The sequence below is a fragment of the Paramacrobiotus metropolitanus genome, unplaced genomic scaffold (genome assembly GCF_019649055.1).
Source record: "Paramacrobiotus metropolitanus isolate TYO unplaced genomic scaffold, Prichtersi_v1.0 Parri_scaffold0000013, whole genome shotgun sequence".
Taxonomy (NCBI): Eukaryota; Metazoa; Tardigrada; class Eutardigrada; order Parachela; family Macrobiotidae; genus Paramacrobiotus; species Paramacrobiotus metropolitanus.
The window spans coordinates 976261-995619 of NW_026570233.1; the positions used below are offsets into that span (position 1 = coordinate 976261).

General features: G+C 46.2%; 6 protein-coding genes across 6 annotated transcripts; 4 read left to right on the forward strand and 2 right to left on the reverse strand.

The window, feature by feature from the left end:
- Nucleotides 1-1971: 1971 nt before the first annotated feature.
- Nucleotides 1972-2763, reverse strand: LOC129584212 (uncharacterized). The gene has a single exon (XM_055476331.1). The coding sequence runs from the start codon at nucleotides 2761-2763 to the stop codon at nucleotides 1972-1974; it is 792 nt and encodes a 263-aa protein (XP_055332306.1).
- A 161-nt stretch (nucleotides 2764-2924) lies between these two features.
- Nucleotides 2925-5149, reverse strand: LOC129584213 (uncharacterized). Its single transcript, XM_055476332.1, has 3 exons — nucleotides 3588-5149; nucleotides 3258-3401; nucleotides 2925-3191 (listed from the first exon to the last, which is right to left on the reverse strand). The coding sequence occupies exons 1-3, from the start codon at nucleotides 4923-4925 to the stop codon at nucleotides 2925-2927; spliced, it is 1749 nt and encodes a 582-aa protein (XP_055332307.1). The 5' UTR covers nucleotides 4926-5149.
- Nucleotides 5150-8186: 3037 nt separating this feature from the next.
- Nucleotides 8187-9708, forward strand: LOC129584270 (3-hydroxyacyl-CoA dehydrogenase type-2-like). The gene is made up of 5 exons (XM_055476394.1): nucleotides 8187-8249; nucleotides 8342-8503; nucleotides 8562-8729; nucleotides 8893-9130; nucleotides 9205-9708. The coding sequence occupies exons 1-5, from the start codon at nucleotides 8229-8231 to the stop codon at nucleotides 9393-9395; spliced, it is 780 nt and encodes a 259-aa protein (XP_055332369.1). The 5' UTR covers nucleotides 8187-8228; the 3' UTR covers nucleotides 9396-9708.
- A 237-nt stretch (nucleotides 9709-9945) lies between these two features.
- Nucleotides 9946-11904, forward strand: LOC129584271 (3-hydroxyacyl-CoA dehydrogenase type-2-like). Its single transcript, XM_055476395.1, has 5 exons — nucleotides 9946-10102; nucleotides 10182-10340; nucleotides 10408-10575; nucleotides 10745-10982; nucleotides 11240-11904. Exons 1-5 carry the CDS (start codon nucleotides 10082-10084, stop codon nucleotides 11428-11430), a joined length of 777 nt encoding a protein of 258 aa, XP_055332370.1. The 5' UTR covers nucleotides 9946-10081; the 3' UTR covers nucleotides 11431-11904.
- A 1280-nt stretch (nucleotides 11905-13184) lies between these two features.
- LOC129584437 (chorion peroxidase-like) lies at nucleotides 13185-16515 on the forward strand. The gene is made up of 11 exons (XM_055476596.1): nucleotides 13185-13291; nucleotides 13571-13744; nucleotides 13857-14042; nucleotides 14486-15074; nucleotides 15150-15259; nucleotides 15365-15523; nucleotides 15601-15727; nucleotides 15812-15827; nucleotides 15895-16042; nucleotides 16153-16255; nucleotides 16380-16515. The coding sequence occupies exons 1-11, from the start codon at nucleotides 13249-13251 to the stop codon at nucleotides 16465-16467; spliced, it is 1743 nt and encodes a 580-aa protein (XP_055332571.1). The 5' UTR covers nucleotides 13185-13248; the 3' UTR covers nucleotides 16468-16515.
- A 956-nt stretch (nucleotides 16516-17471) lies between these two features.
- On the forward strand, nucleotides 17472-18212 carry LOC129584421 (uncharacterized). Its single transcript, XM_055476581.1, has 2 exons — nucleotides 17472-17620; nucleotides 17712-18212. Exons 1-2 carry the CDS (start codon nucleotides 17575-17577, stop codon nucleotides 17978-17980), a joined length of 315 nt encoding a protein of 104 aa, XP_055332556.1. The 5' UTR covers nucleotides 17472-17574; the 3' UTR covers nucleotides 17981-18212.
- Nucleotides 18213-19359: the final 1147 nt, after the last annotated feature.

Sequence of the window (19359 nt, forward strand, 5' to 3'; positions counted from 1 at the left end):
AAAGTGACTGTTATTTTAATTATTTTTCTGTTGGCGTTTGCTTTTGCAAGACTCCGGTTTCTGGTTTAACTCAATGTGATTTTGTCATTTGTTGTCGCCATTCAAATAACAAACATAATTCACAATATGTATTTACTGACTTGAATTTTTCGCACGGTATTAACTCAGTACTCCGAAAACAACGATTTTGGATGGAGTGTTTTACGGCTGCGAATAACTACTCTAGTGATAACAGAATGGGAACAACTAATTGCCGTGTCTTTTTTACGGATTGAGCGAAAGGTCAGACCGTCAGACATTCACAGTTCATGACTCGCTTTTAAATCATGACAGTAATATCGCCAAGAGGAGCCGTATTAAAGATCCATGGTAAAGCCGGAGCGATTGCGGTGTACAAGCTGGGGTAACCAAATCCACATCCGTTAAGAGCGTCCACTATCCCCGCCAGGTACTGCGTGCCGGTTTTGTGATCGTAGCAGGTGAGAGGTCCGCCGCTATCCATAAAGCATACCTCCTCACCAACAATACCACCGGCGCAAATAACAATGTCGTAGTTAGTTTGCAGATCTGAATCTCTTTGCTGACAGGCTTCTCGCGGAGCAATGATCTGTTGCACGTACTTCAGAGGGACATAAGAGCGCTGTGGATCGGGAATTGTGTAATCTGGTAAAGACATTCGACAATTATTTTGTCGACAAGATCCACCGTTTTTTTTTCATTTTCACTGTTAATGTTGTATATTGTCATTGTTTTGAGCACTGTTAACACCTACTCAAGTCCAATATGGATTCCATTCCAAATCCGGATACGACGCATCTGTCTCTTGGTTGCGGGATTTTCGGTGTTAAACACAATTTACAAGCGCAGGCACTATGCCGACGAAAATCGATAGGCTCCGACAGTATTAGCAATGCGATGTCGTGGTTGAAATTTAGCGCGTCGTAGTCTGGGTTCACAATGACCTCACGTACTGAATACTCGCGGGAGCAGCCTTCGACGACCGATGAATAAAAATAAGTTTGATTGGGACGTGACGAAACCGCCTCGGTGCCAATGTTAACGACCCAGGTGACATCGGACGCATTACCACCACCCGCGATGGTCATATTAACGGGAAGGCCCTTACAATGGGCAGCGGTAACAATGGTCTGTGCTCCGATTATGACTCCACCGCAGAGGAATGCGTCAACAACGGGCGATCGAGCTCGAACCGATACCTGAGAAATAAACGTGTTTTTCTTGGTACAGATTAGGACTAATTGAAAAAATGAGGCGCCACACTGTACACTATAGTGTTCATATCGATATGACCAAGGCGAATAAGTTGTAATCGATTCTCCATGTTCGGGCTACATATAGGCTTTACAGAAACTACATTTAAATTAACCTTGAATTCGCGATGTGGTTCCGGAGTTCAGTGATGTGCGAGGCGACTTCCGCGTGCGGTTTTTGGAGTTTGAAGTGTGCCGGCATGGCCGGAGGTGCGCAATTGCAGCTGAGGATCTTACCTGTGGGTACAGGTCGCTCACTGCCGGCACCCTCCGCCGGTGCCCGGTTTCTTCGCCCCCCTTTATTGAACTTGATACAGCAGACATACAAGACAGTAACGGTGAAGAGAATAACAAATCGTGCCAGAAGGGCGGGCGGGTGGTAATCGAAAACCGAAAAGGAGTAAGGAATAATTTTAGCGTAAATGAGCGACAGGAATGAACACACACTATGAGCAAAGCAATGCATAGCACACGGCCCGGCGCCGGTGCCGGTGAGTACAGGGAATTGCGAATTCAGCGGTAATTTAATTTCTGCTAATCCTTAACTGACATTTAAATTAACCTTGAATTCGCGATGTGGTTCCGGAGTTCAGTGATGTGCGAGGCGACTTCCGCGTGCGGTTTTTGGAGTTTGAAGTGTGCCGGCATGGCCGGAGGTGCGCAATTGCAGCTGAGGATCTTACCTGTGGGTACAGGTCGCTCACTGCCGGCACCCTCCGCCGGTGCCCGGTTTCTTCGCCCCCAAACAAGTTGCTCGTCTGTAGAGGTCAGGTCCGGTGAGTGTGCGGGGCCGGATGTACCGCTCCACGCAGTTGCTCTTCCATCTCCCGGCGCGCTGGATTTCCTCTTTTGGGAGTTGTTGTTCTGCGGCTTCCGTAGCGGCTCCGATGCGGAAGCTGTGCGTGCTAAGCCGCGCGCAATCCGGGTGATCTTTCAGCAGTAATTTTAAAAACCGGTTTACGGCTCCGCGGGTGAGGTAATCACCATTTCGGTATCGAAAGAACGGATACATGGGGTGTCCCTGTTCGGCACGGTAGCGGTAGTACGTCTTAATGGCGCGCACTGGGCAGACCGAACGATTCGTGGCCGTCAGCGTTATCTTGGAGCCCTCAGCGTTCTGATCGGTTTTTGTCCGTTTCAGCGTTATAACCGCTGCGTCGTCGGATATGCTCACGTCACGTAGGAGCAGGGTGGATGCGCGGTCGTAAGTGTGTTGCGACTTCGAGATGATCTCGCTTATGCGCAGAAATCCGAAGAACGCCGTGCAGAAGGCGCTCCAGAGCATGGCAGCTTCGTCCTCGTCGTTGTGTGCTTTCAGCCGAGTCTTCAATGTGCGCATGAGGTCCAATGTAATGGGTAGACGCCGGTCAGGCTTCGGGCTGTTCAGCCGTTTGAAACCGCTCACCGCGCGCACGACCAAGTCGTCGGCGGTGGGGTTAAGCAGCCCGGCCTCTCTGTGGCTGTTGTGGATGGCCGCAAGGTAAACTTTCATGGTTCGGAAGGCTGCCTTTTCATCAAACAGCTGAGCGACAAAGGATGCAACAGTAGATGGTTTTGCGGGCAACATCGTGGAACCGCTTTCATTGCAAAACCGTTCGAAACGATTCAGCGATGCCCCGTACGTCTTCCTGGAGGATCCAGAGATGTGGGCATTTAGGAGCCTGTGCAGCGTGGAGTTGGGCGGAACGTGCTGCGCAGGTCCGGAAATATATCCGGAAACGTGATCGCCTTTGGAGCTGCTGCAGTAGCGAGCGCTCGGAACCGCTCCATCTGAAAGCGAGAGAGCGCGTCAGCGATGCCATTATCAACGCCTCGAACGTGCTTCAGTGTCAACGTTAAATTATTCGTAGCCGCTGCCCAGGTCATGCGACGCATTAGGTCGAGAACGCCCGGGCTGCTGGAGCGCAAGTGAGCCCATGCCTCCACAGCGCCGGCGTTGTCCGTGTGGAAGATAATCTTTCTCCGCCGCCATCTTTGCCCCCAAACAAGGACGGCAAGTAGAATGGGCACCATTTCAAGGTACTCAATCGACGGTGCTGCCTGCAACAGCCACTCCGGCCACCTAGATTGGAACCACTCATTTTCGCAGAATGCTCCGAGTCCTAGCGTGGCGGACGCGTCTGTGTACAGGTGCAGTACATCTGAGGTGGTCCAGTCTGGCTGGAGAAAAGACGCAGTTCCGTTCCACTGCGGAAGAAATCTCCGCCACCAGTCAAGATCCAGGTGGAATTGCATGTCGAGGGTTATTAAACTCCGTGGGGGATGGTCTGACAGTAACTGTATCATCCTTCTGGTGAACAGTCGACTCGATGGGATGCATTTCGAGGCGAACGTCAGTGTTCCGATCAGGCTCTGCAGTTCTGTCAGCGTGCAGCTTGACCTTTCGTGCCATCGCTCGAGGGTTGCCTTGATTTCTTGCAGCTTCCCGGCCGGTAAGCTGAGTGTTTGCGCGTCGGAGTCGATTTCGATGCCCAGAAAAATCAGGCGAGTAGCGGGTCCCTCGGTTTTGTCGAGCGCCAGGGGGACACCAAGCTCCTCGCACACTTCCCGCATCGCCGTCATCAAAGTCGAACAATCGTCGGTGCCCGGAGAGCCGACGAACAGGTAGTCGTCCACGTAGTGCAGCATGGACGGTAGTCTGGATTTCTTTACTACGCACCAGTGAACAGCGGCGGAGAAGAACTCAAAGATATAGGGCGAGGAGCGGCAACCGAATGGTAATACTATGTCGAAATAGTACTTACCATTTAAACAGTATCCCAGGAGGTTCCAGTCGGCCCGCCGCACGGGTATCAGCCGAAACGCGGACTTTATGTCCATTTTTCCCATGATGGCGTATCTGCCCGCGGAAGACGCTAGTCGAACGGCGTCGTCCACGGAGCAGTACTGCAGTGGCATTTCACGGCCGTCAATGTGATCGTTGACGCTGCTGCCCGACGGTTGGGAAAGGTCCATTATGGTGCGGTGACCGCCGTCTTTCTTCGGCCGGCACCCGAGAGCGTTGACCACGAAGTGCGGGAATGGTGGCGTCGGGAAAGGGCCAACTGAGTGACCCAAGTCAACTTCTTTCTGAACACTTTGGAGCAGCGCATACTGGTGAATGCGTGCAGACTGCGAGTTAGGCGTCTTGCGGGAAAGCTGTGGGCCTCGATAGCGAATGTCGGCACCCAGGCGTAGTGTGTCGGAAATAAAACGGCGAAGGTGAGCGTCGGGGTGATCAGCGAGCAGTCTCTCAAAAGCCTCAGCACGCAAGGGCGTCTGAGCTTTTTCGGGCACTGTCACCTGATCACCGAGCACCGTATTTGCACTGTGGGGACTTGTGGTCTTTGTCGTGGCACCGCTCGCAGACGTGGAGGCGTCCAGCACTACAGGGTTCGGCGCAGTTAAATCGGTTGTAGTTGCGGCAGACTTCGCCCCCCACTGCTGGGGCAGGGCGAAAGGGCTGCTGGTACCCCACTTGGCCTTTGCGCGGGTACGGACACTGGGCGATAAAGTGTCCCGCTTGTCCGCAGTTTCGACACTTGTCCGATGGGGCGGCCGATTTCTTCGCTCCCTGCGCGGCTCCGCTGTCGCTAGTGCCCTCTTCCGGGACGGCGTTCTGGATATAATCAGTATAGGTGTCGTCGTGCTGCCGAGCCCACATATCGTACTCATATGGATGTCCTGCCATCAGGGACCGGAACTGGCGGTCGTACTCCAGCCAGTGGGCTGTAGGAACCCCACGCCGGACGTACGCTGCTATCAGCGACAAGTATCGGCACATGGCAGCGGCGACTTGCGGAATAACGCTGATCCGGTATGCCATAAACACCGCGAACGCGTCACACCAGGATTCGAAGGAGTCGACGACCGCGCGTGTCTCGTTTGGCTTCAGAAGAACGCTGCCTTTTGACATTAGCAGCTTTGAACCTCCATGCTTAGGCTTCTCGACTCGATTCTTCGATAGCAGGTCGTCGAAATCGACATAACGTGATGGGTCGAGGAGCCGTCGCCGGGTTTTACTTGGAACTGAGACCAGGTGTTTTGCTCCGCCTTTTGACTGCCCTCCCGACGTGGAAGCTCCGAAGTAGTCTTCCAGACTATGAGGCCGATTCGGGTGAGGACCCAGGCGTTCGGCGATCGGGCGGCGAACCGGGGAGCGGCTACGAGAAGAGGACGACTCACTGTGACTGCGACTCTTACCTCTCCGTTTGTGATGCTGGTCACGTGAGCGGCTGCGATCTCTGGAGCGCACCGTTCGTTTTCCGTCGAGTGAGGACTCAATCTGGAGGCCGGGGTTGACTGTAGCCGGAGATTTCGGCCGGGAACCCACTGGTTCTCTGGATGCCAGCGGTGTCACGATGTCAATTAGGCGCTGGATTTGCTGCCCTTGCTGATTCTGGCGCTCCATCATCGACTTCAAGTCGAACTGCGGCTGTTCTACGACGACTACTTCCGACCGAATTGTGGGGGCGGGCGACTCCGATCGGCGGCGTTTCCGACTAGGCCGCGACTTAGTTTGCTGCGTGGTGGCGGGCTCTTTGCCAGAGCGGGCGCCTCGTGGGTTCGGATTACGAGCGCGCGCTGCAGGCTTTTTCGGCGGCATGATGGTGGGAACGAATTTCCGGAGGTTGGAAGGTAATTTGATCGTGGAAGATCGAAAGTACAAAATAATCGAAAACCGAAAAGGAGTAAGGAATAATTTTAGCGTAAATGAGCGACAGGAATGAACACACACTATGAGCAAAGCAATGCATAGCACACGGCCCGGCGCCGGTGCCGGTGAGTACAGGGAATTGCGAATTCAGCGGTAATTTAATTTCTGCTAATCCTTAACTGACATATTCCGGCGCTTCGAGAGAGCTTCCAGCTATGCACGCTGGAAGACTATGTAAATTGTAAGGTCACTAAGCAGCTATGAATGTGTCTAGCGGAATCCCGAAAACACCAGATTACACACTCACGTTTTTAAGCAGAAGATCGTTTCATGCGCAGGAAGTAAGGAATCGTAATAAGACGAAAAATAGAATGATACAGATTGGCTTTTTCGGATAGACCGGTACAGCCTACCTACCCGGGTATGTATTCTGACCAGCTTGCTACAAAAACAGTCTGACTGTCTCTTTGACACCGTTACTGCAGTTAATTATTTTTACCTGCCAACAAAGTGACGCACTTCCGTTGGGTGCTTCAAATCCACCGACAATTCTATTTTGTGTCGGCAGCATACTGCTTGCACGCGCAAGGTAACTTTGAAATTTATTCTGTAGACTGATGGCAGACCGTAAGGCTGACCGTGAGGCATCGTTGGTCATATTTCTCGAGGGGAACCGTGGAGGCTTTTCTAATGGCGCAAACAATTTTGGATCAATGTTGGCGATTCCGCACTGCATCCCTTGTACACAAGCCGAATGAGAGTTCTGGTAGGTTGTCAATAGCGCTTCATTTCTTCCACACGATGAGGTTAGGTCGTCTGTGTAGAAATTTACCACAAAGAATGTTTAACAAAAGATACTGAAGCGCTGGTCAAAAGGTCCCACAGTAATTATAGCCTTTACCATAAAACAGACGGCGTCACCATGCTGGACGTTGTTGCAGTCACTGGAGACGGAGATTGTCAGGTTAGCTTTTTGGCACAGATCAACGGCACTCCTTGCAAGACAGAAGCCGGCAAGATGAGTGCTTTTCTTTGGATAATCAGGATAACATTTCGGACCGATGACCTCCGATACCGCGTAGGGCCTGGGAAAGTAGGAAGGCACCGGTTGGTACGGCGGCGCTAGGTAGTTATGAAGTGGGATATTGTCCAGATAATTTATTCCTTTCTGCCTATATGCCGTGCCATATCGGCTTGCTCGGCCGGTGTTTAATGCTAACGCTAGGAAAAGTATCTGTATCGCAAACGGAATCCGCATATTCAGATGAACTGAAGGAAATTAACTTGCAGGTGCGCAAATCGCAAAGTTTTGGGGCTTGGAATTTACAGATAAATCTGCGGTAACTGTTTATTTCGAACGGCAAATATTATATGTACTTAAAGTTTACGTAATTTGCCCAAGTGCTTGCTCGACTGCGGATGCATCCATGATTATACAAGTTGATCTAAAAAATCGGCAATACTGTATGTGCATAGTTGCACTGACACGTAACCTCTCATTGCATAATAATTATTTCAAAACGAGATTTTCTGTGCACATTTGTACTCCTGTGTATGTATGTATATGGCCAAACGGTGCGCGGATATGCAATAATTTAATTTTATTTGCAGCATGTACTGTAATGAATCGCCTTTGTCCAATCTGTTGAAAAATTTAATCGATTTTCTGTGTCATACATGCCTATAAAAATTTTCGTTAATGATACAAATTCTGTATCGGCAGCGCTGCGTTCAACGTGTACAGGTCGTATGCGGGCGAATAACTAAGAATCTCGCCAGAAAACGCGCCACCGGTGATGTTGTTCTCGATATGGATACTGCGTTCTGTCACTACACTTCCATGCTAACCTACTGTCCGAATATCAGCTGATATCTTTCTGCTTTTATTTCATCTGTTCCTTATTGCATCTTCTTCCTAGAAATATCGTAGATTGAATTAACAGATTTTCTGTAGATTGTCGGGTTTTGTCCGAAACGGCCGTCGAACCTCTTTGGACGTGAGGGTGGGTGGGATCGACAAAGGATTGTCTGGTAAGCGGTTAACAAAAACATCATCTCCTGGAGGGTTTTGTATGTGTAGCATTATGAGTACTAAAGACGCTTCCATACTGCACTGCTTATCCGGTGCACGTTCTCAGTACCGGTTCCTTTTGCTATCCGTACTTTCTGCAGCAATTTTCCACAAAACAATTGCAAAACTGGACAGCCCCGAGCAAAAATGGCAAAACGCACTACAAGCGCTTCTTCTACCTTGTAGCTGCAAAAAGTAATTCACCTCTCTGCGTTAGAGAAAGAAATCTAAGTCTTGATAAAAATAAGGAATGGCGACAAACTCGTTCACGGTACGCCTTGTTAGTGTAAAATGATACCATATATAGTGCAGGCTTTGGTTTTGTAACTGCATATATAGCCCATGATGGTTCATTTCGTGTAGGGGAAAGTGGCGCTTGTTACCGGTGGTACGTCCGGTTTGGGAAAGGCAACCGCTGAGCGTTTAGCTGCGAAGGGAGTAACTGTTTACGTTGTGGATTTGCAAATTCCCAATCAAAATAACGAAGAGCCCCGGGATGGGTCCATCAAATATCGTAAAATCGATGTAAACAATCCTAATCTGCTGCTGTTTTTAATTGCTTATTTCTCATCGGTACATGCAGGTTACACGAGAAGACGACGTGGCGAATGTGGTCAGCGAAATTAGGTACAAGCACAGCCGATTGGATTTTGTAATTAACTGTGCCGGAATTTTGGGACATGTCGAGAACGTGTATGATTTCGATACGGAGCAAATGCATTCCACGCAAATGTTCATGGATATATTTCGGGTAAGCTGCTTGACAATGTTTCTAGTAAATAAAATAAAATAAATTTTGCACGATGCTCGATTTCGCAACGAACAACGTAATTATGACAAAAAAGATTATCTGCACGTGGGTTATAATGGCATACTAAATTACTAATACAGTAATACATAAGCACTCGATTCAGGTCAACGTTTTTGGCACATTCAACATCATCCGTCATTCGCTGGGTCTGATGGCAAACAATCCGCGAGATGACGACGGCCAACGCGGTGTAATTGTCAACGTCTCGAGTATCGCACGCAGCAACGGCCCACCAGGAATGGTGGTGTACAACGCCAGTAAGGGCGCCGTCAGCGCCATGACCGTTCCACTGGCGCGCGAATGCGGCGCGGTGGGGATTCGGGTGGTGGCGATTGCTCCAGGTAATAGAGCTAACACTACACCCTTAGTGGAAAGTGTTTACGGTAATTATCTGTGAAATGCACTGCCCGTACAGCGGCCATGGGAACTCCGATGCTGCAAAACGACGAGTATAGCTGGGCGCTGAGCGGTCATGCCGATAAAGCGGTGTTCCCTAAGCGACCGGGGAATCCACAGGAGTTTGCCCACATGGTGGAGTTTATTATCGAGAATCATCTGATTAATGCGACCACCGTACGTCTGGACGGAGGATTTCGATGTTTTTAAAGAATTTTTCGCAGTGTTAAAGAGAGCAGCTTGACGACATTTGGTATGTCTTCGATGCGGAAAAGTTTGTGCTTTTTACTTTACCTGACTGGTGGCTATACTTTCGCCCGTTTTGCGAATCGGCTCGCTTCATGATCCTGTGATCAAAGACAAAATTATGATTTACAACTTCCTTTGCGATGCTGTTCCTTATAGCAGACGGTCATCGCCCAAACTCTTAATGTTACAACAGTTAAGCAGAATTTTATAAATCTGCCATTTCGTTATCTGTATTGCACCGCTTAATGTTTCAGTGACGTGTGACGATCGAGAAATTAAGAGCTCTCAATCGTAGTCCGCCGACATACGTTTGCAGCTTAGTCTTAGATCGGGCGCATATAGGTACGCTACGGTAGATTAATAGAACTACAAGTGACAAACATCGTGGGAAAGTAAGTGCAAGCAATAAACAACGCTTATCAATATGGCTCCAGGGACTTTGAAAGCAATAACATCACTTTGACTGTTGTTTGCAGCAACGCTTATCTTTGTTCAGCTGTTTACCGGTAGGCTGTGCTACTGCAATTATTGTGCAGATATTTAGTTCCCCGCGAAATTGTGGTATTTTGTTTGCAAAAATGATAGTTCTCTAGACTTAGCACAGCCATAACCGAGTAAAATCACGCTGCAAAATTTGTTTTACAAAAATGTCATCAGATTCTTTTATGGTGAGTATAACTGCCAAGATCTGTAGACTGTAAAGGAATATATATCTACACGTTGCATTATCTAGAAGCCGTTCTACAGGGAAAGGTTGCGCTGGTGACTGGCGGAGCGTCCGGCTTGGGAAAAGCAACCACCGAGCGTTTATCCGCAAAGGGAACCATCGTTTACGCGGTGGATCTAGTAATTCCCGATCAAGAGGAGGAACCACGGGAGGGCTTAATTAAGTACCGCAAATGTGATGTGAGCACTGAAAATATGAGTATGAGCGCTTTGTTAAAACCTGTTTTTATCACTGACGGGTATACAGGTAACCAGGGAAGACGACGTTGCCAATGTAATCAGTGAAATCAAATTCAAGCACAGCCGACTGGATTTTGTGGTCAACTGTGCCGGGATTCTGGGCCATGTCGAGCCGGTGTACGATTTCGAAACGGAGGCGATGCATTCCACTCAAATGTTCATGGACATATTTCGGGTAAGGATTGTGAGGAAATTCGGAATTTAACAAATGCGAGGAGGGGTCTCTTATGTGAAATAATATTGCGTAGCTAAGTGACTTATAGGGAAACTTTCATAAAGTAAACATCCTCGTATGCAGTAGTGAAATACATAACATGGTTAACACCGATCCGTGCTGAATAAAGGTCAATGTGTATGGAACATTCAATGTTATACGCCATGCAGTGGGACTGATGGCCGACAACCCGCCGGGAGACGATGGACAGCGCGGTGTCATTGTCAACACCTCCAGTCGCGCTAGGAAAGACGGAGCGGCAAGACTGGTTGCCTATAACGCCAGTAAAGGCGCTGTCAGTGCGATGACCGTCCCGTTGGCACGAGAGTTTGGTGCGGTTGGAATTCGTGTTGTGGCCATTGCGCCGGGTAAGTCAGACGATTCTCTGGATTGACAAACTTAGTTAACGAACAACACATCTCAACCCGTCTGATCTGCTTATTTTGAACATCAACAATTTGCTGATGATATCGCAGTAAACTACCTTGCAATAAGACGGATGTTTTTACTAGAAATAATGAGAGAAAACTACACTGAAATAAATACATTGTTTACAAAAAAAGTTAATATTATTATTAAGTAAAGGACATGTATAAAACCCACTAACATTGAACTTCAAAAACAGGGGCGTCGGAAACTCCGATGTTGCAAAACGAGGAGTACAGCTGGGTACTGAAAGGTCACGCAGCCAAGACCGTTTTTCCCATGCGGCCGGGCAAGCCGCAGGAGTTTGCACATATGGTGGAATTCACCATTGAAAACCATTTGATAAATGCGACAACTGTGCGATTGGACGGAGGATTCCGAGGGTTTTAGGGAAGGCACGAATATCATGTCAGTATGACATAATAGGCTGCTGTTGCGGATTTTCTTATTGCTGAAGAAGAGAACAGGATGCGGCTGATCATTTTAACACGGTGTCGTATTATCCTGATGATGTGTTTGTCCTCGAGGAGCTCCTGCATGCTGGGTTTGTTTGCTGTATACATTCTTGTACTGTCTGTCTGAAATCCGTGAATGTTATTGTTCTCGTACAAAATACAGCAGCACTTGAAATAAATCAATGTGACCCCAAGACGAAGCCCTTTTTAACTTCTCTACAATCAGCATTTCACTTCTGTTTTGGTGTCTCATACTCAACTTCTGTACTGGTACGATGCTTTACTCGCTAATGCTGTGTGCGTGCATATAGATATATGAGCTTTACCAGGTTGTACCGCTACTACCGTAGCAGCGCTGTCCAGATAATGCCGGTAGACAATACCTCAGCGAATAAAGCCCAAATGCAAACTTTCCGGTCTGAGCCACTTCTATTGTAGTATTCATCGTAATTCACGGTCAATGCGATAACGACATTATGGCATTACCTGACCACCAGCTGTTTCTACCACCTAACGGCTGCAAGTGCAGCAGGCTGAATTTCATAAATCACTAATTCATCCAAGACATGTATTCGTGCGATATTTTTTCCCTGGTGATAATAACTGCATTCTTCATTAGCATCTTGCGCGTAATCATTGTCAGCTCGGTTCCTCCTTCGGAGACATGGAGCACTCTTCCATACTCTCAGATCGGTCCAGAAGAACCGTTACTACAGTCTGGCAATGAACCGTCTGCCGGCCGAGCATTCTTGCCGGTGCAATCCTCCAAACAGTATCGTACACTTCTGCCAGATACTGTACGACCACAGACACGGCGTCGTGTGCAGGAAGCAGCAACGACACTGACCAGTGCTGAGTTATTGCGTGGGGATGTTAGAAAAGACCCAGGATCACTGGAAACCGCGGCTACGGAAAACAGCCAACTTTTCCCGATGATAGATAGGATGAGCGATGTGGATCGCTGCAGTACGTCATCACGGGCAGCGCTCGCTGTATTTGCTTGTGTAACATGTTCTGACATTTTTATCTGCAAGTGTCTAGCTAATGTATTACGCGAGTGTCTGTGATTTTATTCCTTCACTTACTAATGTGATACACATACGAGTCGTATCATAGGCGTATTCTTTTTCTATTTTAAATCGCTTATCTCTAGTAAATATAACGGCATCAAATACTTATTTCTTTATCGTATAATTGGATCCATCAGGTGGTGGTCCCGAGATAAATTTTGTGTATCTCTTTCCTCTTTACATCACCTGATTCTTTTTACGCTAGAAGTGTTTTGTTTTAAATCATTTTCTAATATGTTAGTTGTGACGGATTTATTGGATACGCTACCGCGTCACATATTCCCACCCAGTATTAACCGGCCACGAAACGGTGCCCAGTACCGCAGTTTCGGTTTACCGCCACCGCTGCATTTCGCTCCGAACTGGAGGGACCTCCAGCAAATCTTGGCACTGGGCACTATTGCGTCCACCATGTTCCAGCAGATGATGAACACCAGAATACAGCCACCACTGATGGAAGAAGCGTCCAGCACATTGTAAAGCTTGACATGCGATTGTGTTGGTGGATGGCTGTACTTTATCTCATTATTTGCAGCTTACATGTGGCTAATCCCTTGGATCAACCGGAACGACCTTGCGTGGATACTCAGCCGCTGATCGCCTGTACGGGTGACAAGCAGCTGTTTGTCCGCTCATTTGACGGCACTTGTAACAATCTGCGTAATCCGGTGTGGGGCAGCACCATGCAGCCGTACCAACGGCTGGGACGACATGCCTACTCCGACGGTATTGTTACGCAACAGGCTAGTTTTAAATGATGGCAGACTAATGGTTTTTTTCTACAATTTTTATGCGGTGACGCAGCGAGTATATTCTGAAAAAGGCATGATTCAAAGTTAGTGCAACTTTATTTTACAATTATATACTTTCACACCATTTAAAAATTAATAAACAGATAACTGTTCACTTATTATTATTACGATGTATGACACATAAAGGAATAACTGAAGATGTTTTATAAACAAGACGTTTCTTAAAACCAGCAGGAACCTGATTTCTCCCTAGGAATAAGCCGACCAAAATTGTACTCCGTGAAAAAACGCAACGGTGAAAGGGAATTGTTGTTAAACCCGCGTTTTATAAGCCTGGCATTAAGCCAGAATGTCCTCCGACCACATTCCACGGCCAATCTATTAATGCCGGCTGTTGCTCAAGTAATTGCTTCCGATTTGGCATATAGTGAGTTAAAACTATCAATAATTTGCAATTTAATCCGCAGCTGCCTTAACGAAGTACTGTACGAGTATCTTATTAAAAAACGTTCTTGCATTTTGCCTTTTCACTTTGTAAGCACCATCATTGACTTCCGGCAAAGACACGAAAAGCATCGACTGCTGCCTGCATAATGCCGATTGCTCCATTCCGGAATGCTTTCAGTTCTCGCTGCACCGAAAGGATCCTTTGTACTCGGCCTTTAATGTGAGCTGCCATCAGTTCTCACGGTCAACGCCCTTCTCGCCATGCAGTAACGGTATGCATAGTACGGGCAGTGCTATTTTTACAAAGTACTCGTACCGTAGAAGTATAAATTAATGAATTTGTGCAATCACGTGAAGGAAGTAATGGAACTCTTATTAATTACCATAATATATATAGCGTTTTAAATCTGGTTGTAAGAGTGCAAGACTACAAAGCGTAAAAAAATTCAAAAAAATATCCGGCACCTACTAACTGTTAATTTATAATAAAAAGTAGAAAAGAACATCCAGTATTATTGGTAGAGTTAAAATGCGCTAACGACAACAAGTATACTTAAACACTCATACAATCGCTGCCAGTTTGAAATAACATGTAAATACGCAGTCATACACATGTGATAAGGAGTTAAACAATTCAATTGCAATTTCTGTAGTTCAATAAATAGAAACGTCCTCACAGTTTATTCTACAGGCTATTTTGGACAAAATCCTCAGCAACCACGCGAGCAATTTTCCCAAACCACCCACTGGTTGGATTCTTCGTTTCTCTACGGCACCACCGACACCGTCAACCGCGGGATTCGTAACCTGTACCACGGCCAGCTGAGCTTCATGGATATCGAGACCGGCATGCACAATTACCAGCGTGCCCATATAACCAAACAGGTCCTTCCTCCTCTACCGCCGCACAATCCACCCTATCCCTGTCCTACGCCCAACCGCTGTTTCCTGGCTGCGGATAACCGCGTCAACCAGCATCCGCTATTGGCTGCCATCCACATCATCTTGCTGCGGTTCCATAATACTTTGGCGACTAGTCTAGCCGCTGGGTTGGGAGCGCAGCCGGGAGAAAACACACCAGAAATGGATGAGGAGGTGTTTCAACAGGCGCGGAAGCTGCTGATTGCAGTGTGGCAGAATATCGTTTATAAGGAGTTCTTGCCTGTATTGTTGGGGAGTAAGGTTGCCGGGAATGCGCTGTATGGGGAGGGTGGACTGCAGTTGCAGCCGTTGGAGGGCGGATATTTTCGGGATTACGACGATGCGGTGAATCCACACGTTTATAATGAGTTCACGTCGTCTGCATTTAGGTACCACTTTCCGGCTGAAAATAATACGAGAATATGTGAAATAAATATGAAATCTGATTGTTTATTTGCATGTAGGTTGCATACATTAATAGACGAAAGCGTACCACGGTTGCTGTTTGTTACCGGTCTTTCGGAAGATAACCCACTGTCCAGTCAGTTTAACAACCTAACACTTTTACATGAAGGTATATAATACAGACTTATACAGTGTATTGTCACTCGTACCAACGCAATGTACAGTATTTAAATACACCCTGTATTAACGGATATAATGTACTTGTTGAAACCAGAAGGAAATGCGGATGCATTAATCAACGGAATGCTGGAAGAAATGGCGCTCGCATTCGATTCGCAGATGGCCGGCGATCTCCAGGGCGGATTATTTCGTGGGCATCGTCCGTTCGGGCTAGACTTGATGGCTATTGATATACAGCGCGGTCGCGATCACGGTAAAATATTGAATCCAAATTAAATTGTACTCGTATTTGGCATTTTGCTAAATATTCTGCTTGTCCAAATCCCTCAGGTTTAGCCAGTTACAACGATATACGGCAAATTTGCGGATACCGACGGGCTCAGACTTTTGAGCAGCTCGGCGATGCCACGGGCTTCATGCCGGCTCATCACGTGGAGCTTCTCCAGCAGCTGTACAGGTTGGCTCGATTGCTCTTGACCCTAACTTTACTGTTGTATTTGTTTTTTCATAATTATAAGTATGTGTTGTATTTGCTTTGCAGGAGCGTTGATGACGTGGTTCGTACGAGCGTGTACATATTATAAAACGGATTTTACAACGTTACTGGCGTGACCTTTTATGTAGGAACTAATGGTGGGCGGGTTATTGGAAAATGTGATCAACGAAGAGGCCAGCGTCGGACCAACGTTTGCCTGCATTATTGGGTTGGAGTTTCGAAATAAGAAATTGGGGGATCGGCTGTGGTATGAAAATCCTCAGGTTTTCTCAATGAGTAAGGGATCACCAATGTTCTAAAATTTAATTCCTTAGATGAAGTCATCGCTTAATTTTTGTTGTTCAAAATTATTTTTATGTAATCATGTATCCAAAGATTTTTTGCAGATCAGTTGGATGACATTCGAAAGATGACCATAGCTGATGTGATATGTTTGACCACCGCGCTACGATATGTACCAAAGAATGCCTTTTTACAAGTTTCCGATAGGTACCTGTATACGCACTTGCTTTATGTTATTTTAAAAATGCACTGCTGCCAACGCTCCGCCAATAGCTGCTGAAAAACCGCAAATACATCACCATTTATGGAAATTTTTTGCAATTGTTTCCAGGAATCCGCTCATTTCCTGTCATGCAATGCCGGAAAAGAAACTAAAAAGACTAATAACGGGATCATCATCCGGAAGTCGGCCAGTATAGCCAGAAAAGAAACACGGAGTGAAGTAACCTTTTGCACAGAGAAGTTTACATTTTTTAATGATGGTACCGCGCTCTTTGTACGACGTTTGGTCCCGAAAATGCCGATTGTTGCAGTGTGTCTCAGCAAAGTATTGAGAAAACTGTCGCAGTCAGGAAGACCTGGACTAACAGACGACGTAACACATGCCGATCAGATTTTACGCCGGTTAGCTCCCCTTTCTAGCCTTAATTTGTTTCGAAATCTCTTGTTCTAGCTTGAATATCCCTGCACAGAAAAATTCAGAGTGGGCGAATATGACTTTTCCCACAAACGAAAGTTTTTTTTGACGAAATAAAAAATATTAATGCCAAAACTCTCCGCGATTTTTGTTCTTGCAAAAATGGCGCAGCGAGAATGAAAAGGCGCATAATCACCAATTACCTAACCGACAATATCTGCGGCTGTAACCATGATAATTATTTTTTTTCTTGCATTAGCAATAAAATTACTTTTTAATTTTTTTAATAACTAGTTATGTGTACAGCGTGAGACCAGCAGCAACTAATGTTTAATTTAGCCTATATCTGATATAAGCAGCGATCGAGGACCATATAATGTAATTGCGGCAGCCACCAATTATTCAGATGTTAGCACACGTACTCGTGCAGTACGCAGTAGACACCGGTAACTTACCCATAGGTTACGTATAATTCTGTACATAGTGTATGCGGCGTGCGTTGGGTTACAGTTGTTAGTTGGCTACGAATGCAGTAGCTGTGCTGCGGGACTCGTAAAATTTAATATTATATCCGGTGTGTTATGTAATTACATAAACTGCACTGATACAGTACACAGTTCTAGCTATGATTCAGAAGAGTAATTAAGCACTAATATCATGTGAGAATCCGGTACAGTTTTATAACATTATCATTACTGTCACTGTTATGAGACTTGAAAATTAAAGCGGATAGTTTAAGGCAATATCTTGCAATAGTTTTTGATACATATATATAAACGCCTTCAGTTGTTCATGAATTCATCAAGAAACGTTTCATTACTACTGCTCCATCACCGCTGACAATTACATACCCGTCGATACAAAATTCAGCTGGACTTCCAATAAGAAGATGCATTCCATGACAATCGTGCTGGTCGTTGCCTGTGCTTTGCTCGGTAAGATAACTACAATTTTTCCCAAATGATCATGGTAAAATAATTTAAATAGTGGATCTCCGATTTGTAATGTTTATGTGTGTGATATTAGTATCCGTTTACGGAGGCGGCGGCTATGGAGGCGGTGGCTATGGAGGCGGTGGCTATGGAGGCGACTTCTACGGGGGTGGTGGTGGATACGGAGGTTTCGGAGGATTCGGCTATGATCTAGGATGGGGATTGGGATATCCGTTCCTGGGCGGTTGGGGTCTGGGATTTCCGTGGTTGGGCGGATTCGGAGGGTTTGGTGGATTCGGAGGGTTCGGAGGATTCGGTGACTTCGGCGGTTATGGCGGCGGATGGGGATACAAAAAGAAATAGAAGTCCAGCTAACAGGAAAATCATTCAGTTTTTTTATCCATTTTGGTGCTGAGCAAGACGAGTGAACGCGTTTTCTGAGGTTTCTAATTTGATTTTTCTAATTCTTTTGGGTAAAGTTTTTTGCTTGCATGCCAAAGATTTCTGGTGGGGCTGGTTTCTATGAAATTATTCGATTCACATTACTGAATACAGGAAACAGAAACAAAGTAATTTAAATAAAAGCAATGATTTACGGGAATGCTATAATTTTACTTGTTAGTTTTTCTGTTAGTGAGTGGACGCTGTCTTTACTTTGTAAATATAAAGTTTGCTCAAATCTAACCGGTACGCCCTGCTCGTAAAACGCATGCTCTGGCAAAAGCTTGCCCCGTAATTTCTGTCGAAAAGGTGCAGATGATATCTACTAGCACGCAGTTTCGTTATGCACGATTGCCACCACATTACCTTTACTACAATGACAAATTACTCCTCTCAAGATGTAAGATAATTTTTAAGTAGAAAAGTTAGTATTTTATAATTGAGATCAATATCCGGCATGCCTTAGTCAAACATCAATCTGGAGTTGCTCACCGTGGTTTTGAATTTGGCGCAACCCGTGAATTTGTATTTCTCGCTGTGTTATGTGACAGAAATTACGTGAGAAGTCTGTACAATACAACACATGTTCACTTGTAAAAAACAGTACAACTGGCGCTGCACTGCGTTCAGTATTTAATTTAATTTTTTAACTGCCGCATTGCATACTGTACCATATCGGCTGTATATCTTACAATTAGAACAATAATAAAAACTTCTAAAAAAATGATGGAGTAGACGAAGTATATTTATTGCGTGTGGACACACTTTAACCTCGTGATTGGGCGGACTTACATAATATTATTACTCGGTAGACCTTATGAAACATTTTAACGTTGTACGAGTGCTGTAGTGCCGCTTATGAACAATTTAAAATTACAGTTCCAGAATGAACGAGTACAAACGCTAGCGGAACACCCAGGTGATGAGAGATCTCTTGATCACACTTGTAATAAGTCCTGGCAGTCAATGCAGGAACCAGAAGATGCAAAAAGAACACAGTTTACGGCCACAGAAAGCTGGCCAATGAGAAATGCACCGTTTTCTTTTAACCGTAGTTGAGCGCTGGAACCGGAAATCACATCACGTAGAGTGATACAGATCAGATAAAGCGGACCAGAAAAACCAGAAAATGCCTGTAAATTTTAGGATGTAAACCACGAAAACGTCGCCATGAGAGAACAGTCCAGGAAGGGCTCAGTTAATTTAATTAGCGTTAGGCCCAGCGAGAATTTCCAGAATATTGGCCTCCATGACCGCTTGTTTCTGGAGCAGAATTTGAATTTCCACGCAACGTTTTTCCA

What these genes read in the sequence shown, in the direction of transcription:
- LOC129584437 (XM_055476596.1), top strand. Translation starts at nt 13,249, where the DNA reads ATGCAGCCGTACCAACGGCTGGGACGACATGCCTACTCCGACG. An exon ending in TGCTTCCGATTTGGCATATA is followed by an intron (nt 13,745 to 13,856) that starts GTGAGTTAAAAC and finishes TCACTTTGTAAG; the next exon opens with CACCATCATTGACTTCCGGC. An exon ending in TTCACGTCGTCTGCATTTAG is followed by an intron (nt 15,075 to 15,149) that starts GTACCACTTTCC and finishes ATTTGCATGTAG; the next exon opens with GTTGCATACATTAATAGACG.
- LOC129584213 (XM_055476332.1), bottom strand. Translation starts at nt 4,925, where the DNA reads ATGAGTACGATATGTGGGCTCGGCAGCACGACGACACCTATACTGATT. An exon ending in TGACGTTCGCCTCGAAATGC is followed by an intron (nt 3,402 to 3,587) that starts ATCCCATCGAGT and finishes GATGTACTGCAC; the next exon opens with CTGTACACAGACGCGTCCGC. An exon ending in CCATTCTACTTGCCGTCCTT is followed by an intron (nt 3,192 to 3,257) that starts GTTTGGGGGCAA and finishes GGCGCTGTGGAG; the next exon opens with GCATGGGCTCACTTGCGCTC.
- LOC129584271 (XM_055476395.1), top strand. Translation starts at nt 10,082, where the DNA reads ATGTCATCAGATTCTTTTATG. An exon ending in TTAAGTACCGCAAATGTGAT is followed by an intron (nt 10,341 to 10,407) that starts GTGAGCACTGAA and finishes ACGGGTATACAG; the next exon opens with GTAACCAGGGAAGACGACGT. An exon ending in TGTTGTGGCCATTGCGCCGG is followed by an intron (nt 10,983 to 11,239) that starts GTAAGTCAGACG and finishes CTTCAAAAACAG; the next exon opens with GGGCGTCGGAAACTCCGATG.
- LOC129584212 (XM_055476331.1), bottom strand. Translation starts at nt 2,763, where the DNA reads ATGAAAGTTTACCTTGCGGCCATCCACAACAGCCACAGAGAGGCCGGG.
- LOC129584270 (XM_055476394.1), top strand. Translation starts at nt 8,229, where the DNA reads ATGGCGACAAACTCGTTCACG. An exon ending in TGGCGACAAACTCGTTCACG is followed by an intron (nt 8,250 to 8,341) that starts GTACGCCTTGTT and finishes CATTTCGTGTAG; the next exon opens with GGGAAAGTGGCGCTTGTTAC. An exon ending in TGTTCATGGATATATTTCGG is followed by an intron (nt 8,730 to 8,892) that starts GTAAGCTGCTTG and finishes CACTCGATTCAG; the next exon opens with GTCAACGTTTTTGGCACATT.
- LOC129584421 (XM_055476581.1), top strand. Translation starts at nt 17,575, where the DNA reads ATGCATTCCATGACAATCGTGCTGGTCGTTGCCTGTGCTTTGCTCG. An exon ending in CGTTGCCTGTGCTTTGCTCG is followed by an intron (nt 17,621 to 17,711) that starts GTAAGATAACTA and finishes GTGTGATATTAG; the next exon opens with TATCCGTTTACGGAGGCGGC.